Source organism: Canis lupus, chromosome 3 (assembly GCF_048164855.1).
Source record: "Canis lupus baileyi chromosome 3, mCanLup2.hap1, whole genome shotgun sequence".
In the NCBI taxonomy this organism is placed as follows: Eukaryota; Metazoa; Chordata; class Mammalia; order Carnivora; family Canidae; genus Canis; species Canis lupus.
The window spans coordinates 40,778,301-40,797,426 of record NC_132840.1 but is presented as its reverse complement, the minus strand read 5'-3'; the positions used below and the strand labels follow the sequence as shown (position 1 = coordinate 40,797,426).

The window sequence follows — 19,126 nt, the reverse complement described above, 5'->3', positions numbered from 1 at the left end:
TTTTTAGTTTATTTTCTAAATTGGATAATTATCAATATCCACATACCCATAGTAATGTTAACATTTCCTACTTCTTTTAAGTATACTTAACCCACAACAATCCTTTGAGCTTGACATTATTCCCATTTTATAGATGAAGAAATTGCATAAGCACCAATGAAACAGATGCTGTATATAAATTTTGTCAGGTTCTGGGGAAGTTCTTACTATTCTAGAGAAAAACAAGTTAGTGAGAAATTAATATTGCTAAGTAAATTTTCAATCTCTTCAATACTGCTAATGCAGTCCTTTACAACCTGGAAGTTTTCCCACTCTCCTAAAACTTTCTCCCTGTGGCCAGGGATGTTTCTACAGTATTCTTATTCTAAATGTGCTAAGGGGGCAAAAAGGATGCAAGTAGATCTGCATCAGCCCTATTCAGCTACCCAATAAATTCATACAGGGTGCATCAAATACAGTAATAGCCAAAACATGGCCTTTCATGACTTTTGCAAAACCTTCACCTGGCCTTGTAAAAATTTTTTTTAAACTATAGAATTTATTACCTAATTACAACTGGGGACAATATAATGCAATTAATTAACTTGCCCAAAACCAAATTTTAAATTGTGCTTATGTATCATCTAAATGTCTAGTGTTTAACAGTTCTACATACCACTGACAAATGGTGAATACGTGCTGAATACAATAAGTAAATATTCTTAATATTGACTTAAGAAAAAAATTGTTTAAGGCAATGTTTTTCTTCCAGGGTTTAGCTACAGAAGTAAATAAGCCAAGCACTTTAATATGAATCAAAGTTGCATTTCAAAAATGAAATATTTTTCTATCAGTTCTCTGAGAAGCAGAAAGGCAAGAGGAATATCTAACACTTCTTTTGCAGCAAAATTACTTTATATAATTTGTGCAGAAATGTCTGCATGTGTAGTGATGATTATGAGGAAGATGGAGGGGAGGAGAAACCTAGAATTTTATAAAAAAATTAAATTAAGAAAAACCAAAGCATGCCTTAAGGCATACCTATATGAACGCAATGAGGAAAAAAATTTCCATATTTGGAACTTTTTTTTTAAGTGTAAAGCTCAGAACTGATACAAGAATTTTTTCTGTTGACTAGAGGTTAAACTCTTAAGGACTCTCCACTTTTCCTTTCTCTCCTTTATTGAGGTTTTTTTTTTTTTTAATTTCTAAAGGACTTCTCTGCTTTAACATGGGCAATATTCAAAATATAAAACTTACACATGTCATTTAAGAGAGTAAGAGCACCATTATAATATATTATATAATTTTCAAATACGGGCAGCCCCTGTGGCACAGCGGTTTAGCGCCGCCTGCAGCCCGGGGTGTGATCCTGGAGACCCGGGATCGAGTCCCAGGTCGGGCTCCCTGCATGGAGCCTGCTTCTTCCTCTGCCTGTGTCTCTGCCTCTCTCTCTCTCTGAATAAATAAATAAATAAATCTTAAAAAAAAAAAAAGAATTTAAATATATATAGATTCCAACCATAATGGAAATATAGTTGAATATCCAACACTTCATCTGAAAGGTGTTTTCTAAACTAAATCCTAATTATCAAAACGGTTAACAAAAAATCTCATTGAATGTATTCATTTACTTCCAGTTAATTTTGGCTAACCTAAATTTTATTCAATCAATCATTCTGCAAATACTTATTTATCATTAATCATGTGGAAGGTAATAAGGGTCATTGGGTAAGAAAAATTGAGATGGTATCTGTAATTTATTTTATACGCCCTTATATCAACCAATATAGAAACTTCTAGAGGGATGCGTGGGTGGCTCAGCAGTTGAGAATCTGCCTTCGGCTCAGGCAGGGCGTGCTCCTGGAGTCCTGGGATCAAGTCCCACATCAGGCTCCCTGCATGGTGCCTGCTACTCCCTCTGCCTAGGTCTCTGCCTCTCTCTCTCTCTCTTTCTCTGTCTCTCATGAATAAATAAATAAAATCTTTAAAAAATAATAATAAAGAAAAAAACTTCTAGAATCTTACAATGTGATACTTCTTGATAAAAATATTTCTCCAGGGCAGCCTGGGTGGCTCAGTGGTTTAGCGCCACCTTCAGCCCAGGGCCTCATCCTGGGGATTCGGGATCAAGTCCCATGTCAGGCTCCCTGCATGGGGCCGGCTTCTCCCTCTGCCTGTGTCTCTGCCTCTCTCTCTCTCTCTGTGTGTGTCTCTTATGAATAAATAAAATCTTTAAAAAAATATTTCTCCAAATATGCATTATTTAGAATCAGTAAATCATACTTCAGTAATATTCCAAAGAAACATTCTAATAACAGAGAGGGTTATCTGGCACAGAAATATGCCAGCAAAAATGAACAATCTATTTCAGTAATCTTAAATCACACTACTTAAATATGGAATTTAATGTTCTTACATAATGCTCAAAGTATTTTTCTTTTAATCTGTTCCCGAATGCCTTATTATATTAAAAAAATTGATTTTTATATCACTTGGCATTTTATGTGCTTTGATAGAGTACATTTTGCTTTATTAAACCACAATGTGTTTAGGCAGCACTAAAGTATTAAAATATGCATCTTAAAAGTGAAGAGATTTTTTTTGCCAACAGTTTTAAATTCCCCATGATAATCAGGTCTAAAAATACTGTAAACCAGTAAACTGATAGAACATAATAGATATCCTACTGTGATCTTTCACACACCACCACCCAAATGCATTAGTGACTTTAGTTACAATTGGAGTACATATATAGATAAATAGTATTATTTATACAATTTATACATAGTATTTCATGTTGAATATAAATACGTATTTTCATGAAGAACATTTATATTTAATCAAGCTCATTGAGATTAACAGATAAGCAAAACAACAGTTTCATGTGAAGAGGAGAGAAAGAATAGTAAGAGCTGGGAATGACTGTAATGTGGACGAGTCTTTCTAGGGTGATGTAAGGGTTCTGAAATTAGACTGTGGTGATGGTTGCACAACTGAGTATAGATTGAAAACAACCAAACAGCATGCTTGAAATGCATGAATTTTATGGTATGTGAAATAATCTCGATAAAAATGGGGGGGATCCCTCCATATAAAAAAATTCTTCAAGCTCCAGTCTCTAAAAGTATCCATGGGTATAAAACTGCTGCTTCTTTCACTGTTCAATTATTATATCATCCATCATTTTATTAATTAAGAAAACTACTAAATGCAAAGGTAACAGTGGAAATCATAAGACCTATCTTTGGGTGGTAGCATTATATATCAAATCATTCAGTTTTCCCTAGAGAATTCCTTAAATAATTACTACTTCACATACCTTTAAAACAAATCTCTCCAAAAACTCAATATAGATTCTTATACCTGGTAATCCAAGATGCTGAACCCCAAGCCTTTATGATCTTTTACTAGTTCAACAATCTTGACTTCAGGAGACCATAGTGCTAACTCCTCCTCCTCCTCTTCTTCGGTATTGATGTCTACATTGTGGTCAGCCTGAAACACCAAAGAGGATAAATGCTTCAAACGTTGTCCTTTCAATTCTGAAAAGAATTAACATATTGGGAATCTCATAGCTTCTTCTCCAACTGGGAATTCTCATTGGCATGCATGCTTTATCTTTTTAATCTTTTCAGAAGGGGCATGCACAGGGGCACACACACTCTAGTATATATTCATGAAAATTCAAGTACTTAAAAAATGCAGACTGTTTATACAGTTGGATTTTTTTAATGTAAAGTACCTGTTTCACTCAAAATATTAACACTGACCTCTTATACTTCAATGAGTTCTGTCATCCCATTAGAAGCATAAAAGGAAAAATATGCAATTTAAGAAAAAATGAAAATATCATACAAAGTCAAAGCTTATAAGATATTATATAAGTAGCAATACCTGAATTTATATTTACAGTGAGAGACAGAAAGAGGCCTGCCAGAGAGAGGATAGTACAAGACATAAGAGAAACCACTTCTGTTGGCTCCTGGAAGTTTTCAAGAAAAACTTCACTAGAAAAATAAAGTGGAAAAAATCTAATTCCTTGGGAATCATGTAAATCTAAAAACTGGTTAAAAAAAAATTCAGTGAGTTGAAATAATGAAATCTAGTCTTGGAGGACATAATCCGGCAAAACTATCCAAAAAAGTCCATGGTTATTTTCCTTGACTTCATACTCCCAAATCCCCCTATTCTAAGCTCCTCCCTCCTTTTAGGGAGAGTCATTGCTATAAGGAGTTCTAGGAAGCTAAATAATAGTGAGTCAATGAGTTGACAACACAGAAGAAGAGCTGCTTCAACCTTCAGTTTTTAATACTATTTATAGCACCATATTATGTTTTCATATAATTTATCTTCCTCAAAATACTCTGACCTTCTCTCTGAAGCTCAAAGATTATCTTCTTTTTCTTTGTAGCCTCAACTAACAAGATGACAGTCTAGAATGGAAACTCTGTGTGGGCAATCATGGAGTTTACCAATAGTTATCCACTCAGCCCACAATAAAGCCTGGCTGGCAGTAGGTGCTCAATAAATATTTGCTCAATACATTAGCAAATCATCCATCTTTGACTGCATTTCCCTTGAATTTTTTTAAATACAACTACAGACTAAATAATAATTTTTAAATTTAGTTTAAAAATTTTGGGTGCTCCTCATAAATAAAATCAAAGTGCATCATTCCTACAAACATAATTTTAAATGGCTTGCAAAAGAAAATCCATTTAATGAAACCAAAGGGAGGGGACCCCTCTAATGTGGAAGAGTAAGACGCTACAGCAAGTACAGAAACATTTTCTAAATTATGGTTGGTCCAGATCTCAAACTGTCCCTGCAGGACATGGAAAGTCAATACTCAATCCATGTGTGGATTGAGTCTAAACATGGGAATGATTCCTGGGTTCTTGAATTACAAAACTTGAAATCCCTGGGATGTTCTGGATCAATAACCTCTGTATATATGAGTCTGATGTGAGGAAAGGATATTTAAAAAGAAAACATTATACCTTCCAATAAAAAGTAAAGTTTCAATGGCTAATACAATATGATTGATATTTTCCTGGGGCATTTAATACCCTCACTGACTAATGAGCATTAGAATTTTGGCTGAGCTGCCTAACCAGATAAGACTTAAGAACCCAAGATGAAAAGAAAAAAAAAAAAAAAGAACCCAAGATGATATGGGGATAACTGGGGGGGGGGGGGGGGGGGCGGGGGAAGCAAGCCAGGATTTTAAGAAACCGTACACACTTATAAAACCTAAGTTTACAGAAATTTCAAGGCATCCAAGGTATATAAGATATTGTACTCCAACCTAAGATATATCACTTTGATACAATCAATCCTGCATAACTCCTGTATCTACAGAATGGGAAGCAATCAACTAATGGGCAGCAAGGTTGACATTTAGAATAATTCAAAGCTGTTGTTTACCCATTGTGGTAAAGGATGACAGATGGGAGCACTGAGTCAGCAAGCTGGGTGATTTACACACCCTGTAAAATGAGATTAAAGGCATTTTTATCAATCTTTAGAGGTAAGCCCTCATCCCCATTGAATTTTAGTAAAGATACTAAGAATCACAAAAGTGACATGAGTCCCTTCCTTGAAATATGTTTTACCAAAGATAAACATTAAAAAGAGATTTTCAATCAATAATGGACTAAGAATTCTTACACACCTGGTACAGAATAAAAACACTATGAGAGACAAAATAATCTGATAATATGACTCTGCTCACAGGAGCTAAGTTTTCTTGTAAAAGCAAGCTTAAAACACATGAAGGTATCTGTGACCCTAAGACAGTGCCAGCCTCTTACATACTTTAGGAAATCAGGAAACAAAGATGGGTGGACTGGAGGAGGCAAGAACTACAGTTAACTTTTCCCAAGCACTTTGCATGTGCGAGGCATTGCACTAAGAGCCACAGATTACTTCATTTCCTTCTCACGCAAACTAATGAGGGTAGTAAATACTCTAAGTGTCCCCAGTTTTCAAAGAAAGAATATGAACAGCAAGTCAAGTTATTTGCTCAAAAATTCACAATCATTAAACGGTAGGGGCACGATTAGGGTCCATGTATCTTGAAGCTTAGACCACAGTGGAATAAAGGGAAGGGTCTACATGTCTAAACTGGTGTTAATGGAATTATAATCTGTAAGAGTCCGGAAAGGGGGTTGAGAGAGTAGGGTAGGGGAAGTGGCATAAAAGATGAGGTTACAGGGGTGCCTGGGTGGCTCAGTCAGTCAAGAGTCTGCCCTCAGCTCAGGTCATGATCCCAGGGTCCTGGAATTGGGCCCTGCATGGGGCTCCCTGCTCAACAGGGAGCTACTTCTCCCTCTCCCCACTGCTTGTGCTCTAATAAACAAATAAAATCATTAAAAAAAAAAAAAGATGAGGTTACAACTGGTGTAAGATGACAAAGCGCAGGCTTAAAAAAAACTGTTTTCATAATCACAATGTTCTTTAAAAAAAAAAAAAAAAAGAGTACCAAGAGCAAAGAAAATGTTATTTTATTCGCTGACCTTCTGAAGGCTTTTACAGCAATTTTTACTCACTTCGAAATTGGTCATAGATCTTCATATTTCTAAGGCTCTGAAAAAAGGAAGTCCATTAGATACTCAACACTCACCAGCATCTTAAACTTAAGATGAACTGAGTTGAACTGGGAGCCAAAGGTAATGAGCCCAGGAAATTACTAAAAATAAAAAAAAGTTTCTCTAAAATCAAAGTGCATGCACATTAATGTCATCAACATTTCAAGGGGGGAAAAAAGTAAGAAAAAAAGTTTTATGATGTTAAATGAAAAGTAACAGTTCGTAAAGTTATGCATTACTGCCTTGGAGCACTACTATAGTCAAAAGAAGAAGGAAACTTCTGCCCCTCTTCATATTAAATACACTCTTCAGGGCATCCTTGATGAATGCTCATTCCTGTGGGAACCACAGTATATTTAGTTAGTACCTCCATCTCAGGAAGAAGGGTTTCGGTGGTCCTCGGTTCATCCACAGAAGCTTCATCATCAAATAATCGTCGACAGCAAACCAAGGTAAAGGGAGGTGGAACCTCTTTGAGAAAAGAGACTGCCTCTCGGCGAGATTTCCCATACAGTTGGACACCATTAACCTGGAAAGATAAAGGGTTAAGTCAGAATTGAGGAGGCCCAACGGGGCACCTGGGAGGCTCAGTGATTGTCTGCCTTTGGCTCAGGGCCTGATCCCGGGGTCCTGGGGTCGAGTCCCACATCAGGCTTCCCACAGGGAGCCTGCTTCTCCCTCTGCCTATGTCTCTGCCTCTTTCTCTGTGTCTCTCATGAATAAATAAAATCTTAAAAAAAAAAAGAGGCCCCAAAGGAAAAAAAACAAAGTCCCATGATCACAACAATCTATCAAAATAAAAGCAGGGTTATTTTCTCTGTGAACAAAGGGTCTAAATGTAACCACATTATTTTAGTAGTAAATAAAAACATTAGAAATCAAACGTATAAAAATTAAGACTAAACCTTTACTGAATTTCAGTGAAGTATGAGATGTGTGCAGATTACAAGTGATCTGCCTAATTTTTCATACCTCAGTCATGGTTTCTCTTTTCTACCTTCCAATGCTGAATTATCTCATCTACCTCTACACTTACCTCCTTAAACACACTAAATATCATTGCTAGCCTTCCTAAGACCGTCTCCTTTTGCTTTTTCATTTCATTAAAATATCACTATAGATATTAGCACTAATTTTAAGGCTACAACTAAAAACCAATCAAATTATAATGTGTAGTTAACAAAATCTAGGATACTCAGCTGTCAAAATTTAGCATCACTTTTCACAATTTTCTTTCACATGCTATGAACTCTTGATACCATCCTTGAGAAATCATGTCTATCGAAAAGATATACACGTAAGTTTGCCTCCATTCTATTCTTACATGCTCTGCTCACAGTCCTCAAGGACAGGAAGTGTGTCAGTTTTCAAACTGTTTGATGTGTGTTCCATATGCTTAAAAGAACAAAAGGATAACCAACTACTCCTTACTAATGCTTAATGCTTATCACCACAAAATTATCTAAGTGTCATGCTTTAGTGCACAATAATAATATCTTGCAAACATTATTTAGAAAGGTAAACTTATTCTCATTTTTTATGTATTTGACTTAAGCTCCAGAAGCTCTCTCGGTTCTGACTCAGTGCCACTAAAAACCAATCTGTCTGCTACTCCCCAAAAGCTGAGGCATGAGCATAATCCAGGCATCAACCAATCTTTTTGCATCTGACTCTCACCTTCTTGGGAGGGTTCAGTGGCATGATTGGTTTTAAAGATATTTCTGGTTTTAAAGATATTTCTGGGCTGGCATTAATTTCTGACAGGTCCAGTGCTAATGTCTAGATAACTATCACAGGGCTGACTTTCCTGGGAGAAACCTCTGCACAAAATCTGTCATTCTCAGAGAATATAACACTGTGGGTTGTTACAAGTACCTCAGCAGCAGCAGCCTGAGCCTCAAGTCAATCATCCCTGGGAGCCACTCTCAGGCCTGCAACATACAAGCACTTAGCCATCAGGCCAGACACCATCTCTCTGGCTCTTAATTATTTACAGAGATATCACCACAGAGTAAAGAGACCCATATGTGCTTCAGGGTGCTGGCCCTAGCAGAAAAGTAAATATCATCTCTCAAGACTTTCTGACTGATGAAAGGGATCCAGGGGACAGCAAGTTCAGCAGCTGATAAAGGTTTTTCCTTATTAGAACTGAAAGTCAACTTTCACTGGTCACATCATGTCCTCAGTGCCAACTGGTACCAAAACATAGAAAGTTCTAAGATCATCCAAACGGGTAGTACTCTATACTGAAAACAAAGCAAGCAGATACAACCAAAGCAAGAATTCTACGCATACGCAGGCCTTAGTTTGTGTTTCACATTACTTCAACAAATTAGAAAATCACTTTTCAGGTTTTTATCTTGGAGTACATTTAAATATTTATTTAGCTCATTACTTATTCATTTGAATTGTCTCCAATTATTATAGCAGTGCCTGGTAGTCCTCCTCACTACTCTCTATTGTTAAAGGGATTGGTCACATTTCCCATTACCAACTTCTATCTAAGAGGATTTATGGCTGCTGTAAATAGCTGCTCTGGGCTGAGACTTGGCACAATGTCCTAACCCCAAAGCATATTTGTGTTTCTGGTTTTAAGCTCTAAGGAGTACACTATACACACACACACACACACACACACACACACACACACTTTAGGTTCAGGAGTTTATTTGGCTAACTTTAGAGAGATTTTTTTTATTTCTATATTTGGTTATTCAGAATAGGCCAATTTTTATTTTAGAGTTCACAGTATTTCTCTGGGCCCTCCTACTTGAGACCCTCTTAAGTGCTATCAAGTCTCAATCATTCAGACTTTGTGATTAGAAAACACACACAGTACACATTTGCAGAATACATAATACTGTACAAGTATTATCCCACTACATTACCTCATTCAATCCTCATTCATCTTATCCCATAAAGATTGTTTATGCCTTTTCACAGCAATAATACTGCCAAGATCTCACAGTGAGATAATGCTTTAAAGGTTACATGGATGAGTGCAGCCACTCTGGAAAACTGCACAGAGGTTCCTCAAAAAGTTAAAAATAGAACTACCCTACAATCCAACAATCACACTACTGGGTATTTACCTAAACAGTACAAAAACACTAATTCAAAGGGATACATGTACCCCAATGTTTATAGCAGCATTATTTACAATAGTCAAATCATGGAAGTAGTCCAAGTGTCCATTGACTAATGGATGGACACACACACACACACACACACACAGAGGAATATTATTCAGCCATAAAAAAAGAATGAAATCTTACCATTTGCAATGACATGAATGGAGCAAGAGAGTATAATGCTGGTGAAATAAGGCAGTGAGTGAAAAGCAAATATGATTTCACTTGTAGAATTTAAGAAACCAAACAAATGAGCAAAGGGGGGGAAAAGAGAGACAAATCAAGCAGGAGATTCTTAATTACAAAGAACAGAGGGTTACCAGGGGGGAAGTAGATGGGGAGTGGGTGACATAGGTGAAGGGTATTAAGGAGTGCACTTGTGATGAGCGCTCGGTGATGTAGGAATTGTTGAATCACTATATTATATACCTAAAACTATTAAAATACTGTATGCTAAAAAAAATAAAGTTTAAGAGATACCTGGGTGGCTCAGCCAGTTAAGTGTATGACTCTTGATCTCGGCTCAGGTCATGATATCAGGGTTGTGAGATTAAGCCCTGCATCAGGGTCGACGCTCAGCATGGAGTCTGCTTGAGATTTTTCTCCCCCTCCCCCACCTTTGCTCCTCTCTGCTCTGCCCTCCCCCAACCCTTGCTCACACTCACTCAAATAAGTAAAATCTTTCAAATAAAGTTTACATTGATGATATTCCATTAGATCCTCACGAAAACATGGTGAGACAGACATCTATTGATAAAAAAACAACTGTTGGGATCCCTGGGTGGCGCAGCGGTTTGGCGCCTCCCTTTGACCCGGGGCGCGATCCTGGAGAACCGGAATCGAGTCCCACGTCGGGCTCCCGGTGCATGGAGCCTGCTTCTCCCTCTGCCTGTGTCTCTGCCTCTCTCTCTCTCTCTCTCTCTCTCTCTCTCTCTGTGTGACTATCATAAATAAGTAAATAATAAAAAATGTTTAAAAAAAAAAAAGGAAGGTATTCCCTTTAAAAAAAAAAAAACAACTGTTAAAAATTCAGTAACATGTCAAAGGACATGATGTAAAGTTGTGGAAAATTTAAAAACAGAAGCAGCTCTTCTGACTTCAAACCTGTGCTTCACTCCCTATCTCCAGTTTTTTCACCAGAAATCTATACTTAAGAATGTAAGTATACTACCCTTATTATACCACATTCCATTACAAGATGGAAGGCCCATGGGATCATAATCTTGGCTAAAGCACAGAGCACTCAGTCGATGACTGGGATCATGCACACTTCCTTCATACTTGCCAATAATCCTTTATCACTTACCACATACTAGTTTTTAATCATACTTAATGCCACTGAATTGTACACTAAAAATGGTTAAAATGGTAAATTCTCTGTTATATATGCATATTTTTTTCTTGGAGAAAAAGTTTATTACTTTTTTAATAATAGAATTAAAATTAAAATACAAGAATTAAAAATTTTTAAATTGTAGTTAACCTGTCACATTACATTAGTTTCACATATACAATATATGTATATTCCTCACGAAAAAAATGATAATCAAACTGGTTTTCACTAATTCCACTTCTCTCCAAACAAAAATATCTCTTTTCTTAATACCTAAAAACTACACAGTATAGAAATAGCCTCTAATCTATAGATTATCATGTGTGATATCCATAAAGCTATGTATGTGCCCTGGCAATCAAAAGAGAAAGATATGATCTCAGTACCAAAACAAAAAACAAAAACCAAAAATCCCTTAAGTCATGCAGTAAAACCCAAAGGCATTATTCCTCAATAAGCATCCCAGTATGATTCCTTGAGCACTTTTTTTTTTTTATTGGAGTTCAACTTGCCAACATATAGCATGACACCCAGTGTCCTTGAGCACTTCTAAAAATCAGCAACTTACTACATCTTAACACAGGACTCCAATATCTTGCCCTCCCATGCTATGACAAAATTTAACAACCAGTCATAGCAGCTTTCCCTCTGACCTCAAAATCAGCCCAGAATTCTGAACATACTTTTCTGGGTGGCCAGACACTGCTAAAAAATGCAGTTGCATCCAAAAACAACACCATTTGCTATCCCTGTCATTTCATTTTGAGTAAACATAGACTTTAGAAAGACATCTCTAAAATCAAGGCCCATGGGAGTCTAATCTTGGCTAAAGCTATGAGGTTGATTCTATTAAACCCAAGTTAGAGCTACTGTGGTTCCCAACTCTTGGCAAAACCCTCTTTTACATACCCTTCTCTAAGTTTGACTATTCTCCACTTTTTTTTTTTTTTTAAAGGAGCTTAGGAAATAGTATATTTGAAAAAACAGTGAAATGGGAGATAGAAAACATGAATTAAAGTCCTCATGCTATGAGTGTATAAAGCTGGGGAAAATCAAAGCTTTATTTTCCTGTCTGTAAAACTGGAAGATTCAATGCTGTTTGCTTGTTATTTTAGCTCTAGAACTATTCAATCTAACAAAATCTCTCAAGGTCATGTCAGAGTAGAAGTACTCTAGAATTGCTCTAAGTAAAGAAGGCTGGGGAGCCTGAGGTCATCCAGCTAGCCTAACTCTTTTAAATATAACCAATAAAACTTGCAAATAAATGTGACTACATGCTGCAAACATGGGGTAGGAATTCATCTCTTAGAAAGAATTTTGCTAAAACAAAACAATACAAAAACCTAATTATGCTATCAAACTAAAATGGGACATTAGCTTCTTTCTCAATCATTTAAATAAAGCACTCAAAAGGACATCTGAGGAGTCCTAAAAGATGGGGAAAATGAACTGAAAGCATATTATCTATTTTCTTTATCATTACATAGGCTGTATTTTTCTTTGCCTTTATTCCTTTTTTCTAGTTTTACTGAGGTACTGACGCATAACATTGTGTAAGTTTAAGGTGGATAATGTGATGATTTGACATACATCTATATTGTGAAATACTCTCACACTGAAGTTAGTTAACACATTCATCACCTCACATAGTTCCCATTTGGTGTATATGTGTGTGGTAAGAACATTTAAGATCTACTCTTACGGTGACTTGGAGACCATCGTTAACAATACTATGTTGAAAAAAAAAAAAAAACAATACTATGTTGTATACTTGAAAAGATAGTCTCCAAGTATTTTTCAATTTCAGTAGTTCACATTACATGGGCTGTAACGTAACTCAGTGAATTTCTTGTAAAAATACATTTTCCTACAACTTAGAAATTCCTGTTCTGTGTCTTTTATCTCTCAGAAACCTTACCTCAAGAAGTTCATCCTCTGGCTGCAGGAGGTTCAGTGCATCAACAGGACCACCTGGAGCAATTGAAGAGATATAATGGTGCCCATCAAAGGAATCCACTTCCATGCCAAGCCTCAGAGTGTGAATGGGCAGCAGCTGTAGCAAAACACAAAGCAATAACATCAAACGTGACAAAGACACATCCAGCTGTTAATCCTCCATCAAGTATTATTTTGACATGAAAACCCCACCTCTTGAATAAGATCACCAAGATCCCAGGAGAGGACAGTAATGGGAAAACTAGCCACCAATAAAATATGAATAATTGTCTTCTTGTCCTCACTCCTCTTTTCCTTTCAGATTCCCTAGGAATGGAGAGATAGATGTACAAAGTCTTGCCTTCATTCTAAGTAGCAGGCTTTCCAAACTTTCTATAGTTCCCAGTATGTATTCCATGTTTCATTTCTCTGCAGGGTTTCCCATCTCCCAGAACATTCTAGTTCCTCTTTATTACCTACTTTCCACTTACACTTCAATACCAAGGCAGTGTCATTTCCAGGAAGCCCTTCCTGATATCTGAGTTACTGTGCCTCTGTTTGGAGTCCCAGATCACCCTGTACAGATCTCTATCACAGCCCACGTCCTACTGTGTTTAGAATCCCTATTTTCTGCTTAATCCCCGAGTACAAAGTCTATATCTTCTGCTCTCTATAACCTCAGGCCCTACGAGAGTACTAGGCACTAAACATTAAATTAAATGTTTTTTTTTTAACTAATTAAATGCTTTTTTAACTAATTAACTCATTAAATGCTTTTTTTTTTAACTAATCTATGAAAAATGATATGTCACTTGAGAACTCCTTTTCCATCTCACCAACTTAAGTGAGAACAATTTCTAGTTGAGGGACAGTAGGTATGTAATAAGGAAGGCAATTATTATTCCATCCTAGGATTGATGCTATTGGCTTAGAAGGATTCATATGGGATCAGATATGAGTTGAGGGTTAAGAAACTCTAGCCAATGTCAAAGTAAAGAGATGAGACTTGGTGTTGTTGGCGGCAAAGGTCAAACGCACTCACCAAACTCTACTCTCTTGACTTTTAAAGATGGAGCTCATGATTTCTCATTGTGGCTATATAAACTCAAATGTGGTAAATGGTAAAAATTATGATTTTTATGATAATTATGAAATTATGAAATTATGATATTTCCTCTACCTATAGTCTGTTTATCTAAAAATACAAGACCCACCTCTAGCTATATATTTGATAAGGAGAAAATTCTATACAGCATGGCAATGCACCCACAACATGGCTCTTTCCTTCATATTTCCTATTCTCTATGATCCCTCATCTCTGACTTGTCACCTCCCCTTAGTCATCTACTGAGTCCCCAGAGTTCTACAGGCCTTCCTCCAGACATCATCTGGGGCTCATTTCCTTCCCACTATACACACAGAGACAAATGGGAAGTGGTAAACAATCCAGCACACCAAGACCTCAATGACTTAAAACAGGCATGAGGGACTTCTGGCCCTGGGCTAATTTTCTGAAAATTAAGTGCTCTTGACCACCAAGCACTTCAGAATCTACAACTACCTCTGGCAAGAAGATGTTCTAGTGCTCTAAACGGAAGGTTAACATTGATTTTACTCTTGCCCCGTCTGTGATTTCTCTATTTCTCACTGTTGTCCCCTCATTCTCTTGTGCAGTCATTGTACCAAATCATGTATATCAAACCAGAAGAAGACATGTTTCCTTATTAATGTTGATGTTTGGTTTTTAGTTTTTTTCTTTAGTAGTAGGAGGTTAATAAAAGGAGAGATATGTTTCTGTAATAAGAACTAACCCACCCATCTCTGCCTCCTCTCTCCCTTTCTTTGTTATGGAGCAAAGAGTGGTCAGTGCATCCATCAATAGGTCATCTCAAGTGGTATGAAGACTGCTTGCAAGAAGAGATTGCTCAATTTTCAGGAATTTTGCAAGTCAGCTGTTAAATGTAGCTATCACTAAAAATTAAATTCTGTGAACCACAATTAAATAAATAATATTAAAAAATATAAGAAGCACTCAAAATCCATCACTTCCTATTTTTACACTTTACCTTCTTTAAGAGACTTCTGTTATACATGTACAGTAGAAATACTATCTAAAAACTATCTAAATACTCTCTTCATGTACTACTGAAGGGATGAACTGAAAGATGAAATGGAAGATTTGTTGAGTTGCTAAATGAAGCTGGGGTAGGTAGTTAATTAGCTCTGTTCCCACAGAGAAATCTGTAATGATGAAGTGCTATTGTGAATCGTTTCCCAATTCAGTATTCAGTGATGTCATTTTGGTAGCTTGAAATCTGCCATGGTTGGACTATTTACACCACAGATACTGGTAAATGCTACAAATTTGGGTTGCTTTTTTTTTATTTCTTTTGTTGTTTTGAGAGCTAGACACTTACCAATATACCACCAATCTACAATCTTGTCTAGACATGATATCTAGCATATATTTATAGGATATAAAATAAACTGTGTGCAAGGATTTGAGTTATGATCTGGAATCAGGTGAATGAAACAGTCCTGACCCCCCACAGCACTAATATCTAGTATAAAATACAGATAATAAATAAGCAAGAGGGCAGGCAGATACAAACAAGTAAGAAAACAATTCACCAACAGGGGAACCTGGGTGGCTCAGCTGGTTAAGCGTCTGACTCTTGATTTTGGCTCAAGTGATCTCAGGGTTATGAGATAGGAGCCCTGCATCAGGCTCTGTGTTCTGCAGGGAGTCTGCTTGAGATTCTCTTCCTCTGCCCCTCCTCCTGCTCACACTCTCAATTTCTCTCTCTCAAAAAAATAAATCTTTAACAACAACAACAAAGAAAACAATTCGCCAACAAGCAAGTGAAAACCAAATAACTACTAATTGTAACAAATGCTATGAAGGAACTAATGAGGGTAAAGATACTACACACCATTGGTGGAGGCTATTTTGGAAAGTTGGTCGGGGTAGGCTTCCCAGAGATGGGGAGATTTGCGATAAGAATTGAAGGGTAAGGGATGCCTAGGTGGCTCAGCAGTTAAGCGTCTGCCTTTGGCTCAGGATGTGATCCCTGTCCTGGGATCTGGTCCCACTTCGAGCTCCCTGTGAGGAGCCTGCTTCTCCCTTAGCCTGTGTCTCTGCGTCTCTCTGTGTCTCTCATGAATAAAGAAAGTCTTTTAAAAAAAAAAAAAAAAGAAGGGTAAGATCGCATCAGCTCTACAAAGAGCCTGTTGGGGGGCTCTGCTTGTGGGAGGTCAATGAAAAAGGTAATTGCTAAATTTTTGTTCAAGCAAATGAGTAGATGGTGATAGCAATTTCTGCATGGAAGTGCCCAAATTAAAAGACACTGCTTTACAAACACACTGTTGCTACCTACTTAAAAATATGCCCCCATAAAAAAATAAAAGGATTAAGGAGGGAACTGATCTTCATTCAGCCCCTGTTACTAATCCTGAGCTTTTCATTCAGCTGACCCCACTCCCCACCACATTCATGCAACAGCTCAAGTCAGCAATAGGCTGGAGCATAGAGGAACAGCAAGAGGGTCACCCATGAAATCCCTCACCTTCAGACAGAGGGCTATACCCTTATAGGCTATTCTCTCAGTTATCTATAAACAGCACACGCTCCCTAGAAACTTAAACCATGAACTAAACACACATGCTCCATCTTCAATCACACTGAACAAATAAACCTGAAATGATGTTTACGAAATCTGTCAATCTGAAAGAGGCCTACTTAATATTAGTTCTGAATCTAAATCTGAGTACAGCTGGGTTTTTGAGACTTCATGTTACATTGCTGCAGGCTTCTCTGCGGCTTCTCTGCGGGAGCAGGACTGTTTAATTACCTGTCCCAGCTGCATTTAGCAACTAAACAAATCAACCATTTCATCTGTCTCTTTCAGATGTCCACGCCTCTGGTATTCTGAGTTCTTAGAGAGCAGAAAGTGCTAAAATGACAGAAGTGGGTGCAAGAGACAGATGATTGATGCCTTCACACACATCCCATGTTATGCTTTATTGATGCTTATTCAATGTGCTTTGCAAGGGGTCCTATTTAAATTGACAAAGTTAATGAGCAGCAGGATTTTCATGATCCTGATGTGACAAGTAAAAGATACAAGGAAATATATACAAGGAAAAGTATGACCATTGTGTGATTTACTGTCAGTGCTAAAATGACAAAGATCAAATGAGACCTAGCAAGCTAGAGTCCTTCAAACTGTGAGTGGAGAGACCTGTCATGAAGCAAACCGCAGTTCATTCATTTTGCTAAAAGATCTACTTTTAGGACCCTAAAACAAGATATCAGAATGCTCAAGTGAGAATATAAATGATGTTGCTTCAGGGTAAAAAAAAAAAACCCTTCTGGAGAGGAACAGATATGTCAGGAGAATGGGGGAGGATGCTTCCAAAAAGCTGAACTCAAAATAGGAAAGAACCCCATGATTGGCTCTTGTAACATACACACACACACACACATTGAAGATGTTAAATGCCATTTATGTTTAAAAGTTAGAGGGAAAGAATTACTAATTTTACCATACAAAAAAAAAAAAACCCAAACTTAAAAAAAAAAAATTTACTCATTCATGAGAAACACAGAGAGAGAGGCAGAGACATAGGCAGAGGGAGAAGCAGACCCCCTGCAAGGAACCCAATGCAGGACTCGACTCCGGATCCCAGAATCACGCCCTGAGCCAAAGGCAGATGCTCAACCACTGAGCCACCCAGACATCCCAAAAACAAGCTTTCCAAGAATGAAGCTACAACTTTTAAACAGTGAAATACAGGGCAGCCGGGTGGCTCAGCGGTTTAGTGCTGCCTTCAGCCCCGGGCCTGATCCTGGAGACCCGGGATCAAGTCCTGCGTCGGGCTCCCTGCATGGAGCCTGCTTCTCCCTCTGCCTGTGTCTCTGCCTCTCTCTCTCTTTGCCTCTCATGAATAAATAAATAAATAATATTTAAAAACAAAATAAAAATAAACAGTGAAATATAGCATAAGCCCCTCGCCCATCTAAAATTTTAATTCTGAATATTCAAAAAATACACACTGTGTACTCTTTTGTACAGAAACACAGCAAAGGTTCTTTTTAGGTGCCTAACAGCAAGGTCAAGAGTCAACTGGCATTTATCCTTTTGTTTTGTTTGGCATTTATCATGTTAAATATCATTGAGGTTACCTGCCTAGCCTGCATGATATATGAGCTTTTGACATCCGATCTAACACTTTGCACTTATGACTCCTGTTCTACTTTTGTTCTTGGTATTTTCTCCATCTGGAATACCCAGTTATTTCCCTGAACTCATTCTTCAGGGTACACTTCAAAGGCCATCCTCCCAATAAACCTCCTTTGCCTTTCTTGAGAAAGTCCCACCTCCTTCTCTGAGCAAATAGAAGGCCTTTTAACAATACCTCAACAGTATAGCGTTCTCAGTGGAGTGATGCAAGGAAAAGAATCACAACTTCTTTAGGGACCTCACCATAAACTACAGAATTAGAATAATGGTTGGGAGGAACAAAACAGGACATATGTATTTTGAAAAAGCTCCTGTTTCTCATAGGCCACCTACCCTATCTGAGCACCTCGATTACTACAGTTACTCGATCCTGTGCCTTCCACTTTTTTTTTTTTAAAGATTTTATTTATTTATTCATGAGAGACACACACAGAGAGAGGCAGAGACACAGGCAGAGGGAGAAGCAGACTCCATGCAGGGAGCCCGACGCAGGACTTGATCCCGGGTCTCCAGGATCAGGCCCGGGGCTGAAGGCAGCACTAAACCGCTGAGCCACTTGGGCTGCCCGCCTTCCACTTTCTACTGAAAAAGAAACCAGCAAAGTGTAAAACTCACACACCTGAGAGCTCACAACAGTAGCTGCCTCTGGGGAGGAGACCAAAGGGACTGGGATGGGAGGGTAACTTATTTTTTTGCAGGATGTACTTCTGTAACTTTTTAATTTTAGGGCTTGCCCCTATATCATTTATTCAAAAGAAAAAAGAATGGCACAGATCTAGAAGCCAGATAACCTCTGACTTGTTTCCCAGTTTTGCCACTTACTTGCTGCATATGATCTTGGGCAAGACACTTTACCTGCCTGACACTCAGTTTCCACATATTACAGTTGGAAAGAAGAAAACAGCTGCTGAC

The 19,126-nt window shown here is 37.7% G+C and overlaps 1 protein-coding gene across 8 annotated transcripts in view; it reads right to left on the bottom strand.

Annotated features, from left to right (window-relative positions):
- Positions 1–19,126, bottom strand: part of PATJ (PATJ crumbs cell polarity complex component) — a 356,261-nt gene that overhangs the window by 274,463 nt on the left and 62,672 nt on the right. For all 8 annotated transcript variants that reach the window (XM_072820502.1, XM_072820508.1, XM_072820504.1 and 5 more), the window contains exons 15-17: positions 12,955–13,089; positions 6,940–7,101; positions 3,346–3,477 (exon numbers count right to left, since the gene is read on the bottom strand). In XM_072820502.1, coding sequence (XP_072676603.1) covers positions 3,346–3,477; positions 6,940–7,101; positions 12,955–13,089 — 429 coding nt within the window. The remainder of the gene's footprint in view (positions 1–3,345; positions 3,478–6,939; positions 7,102–12,954; positions 13,090–19,126) is intronic.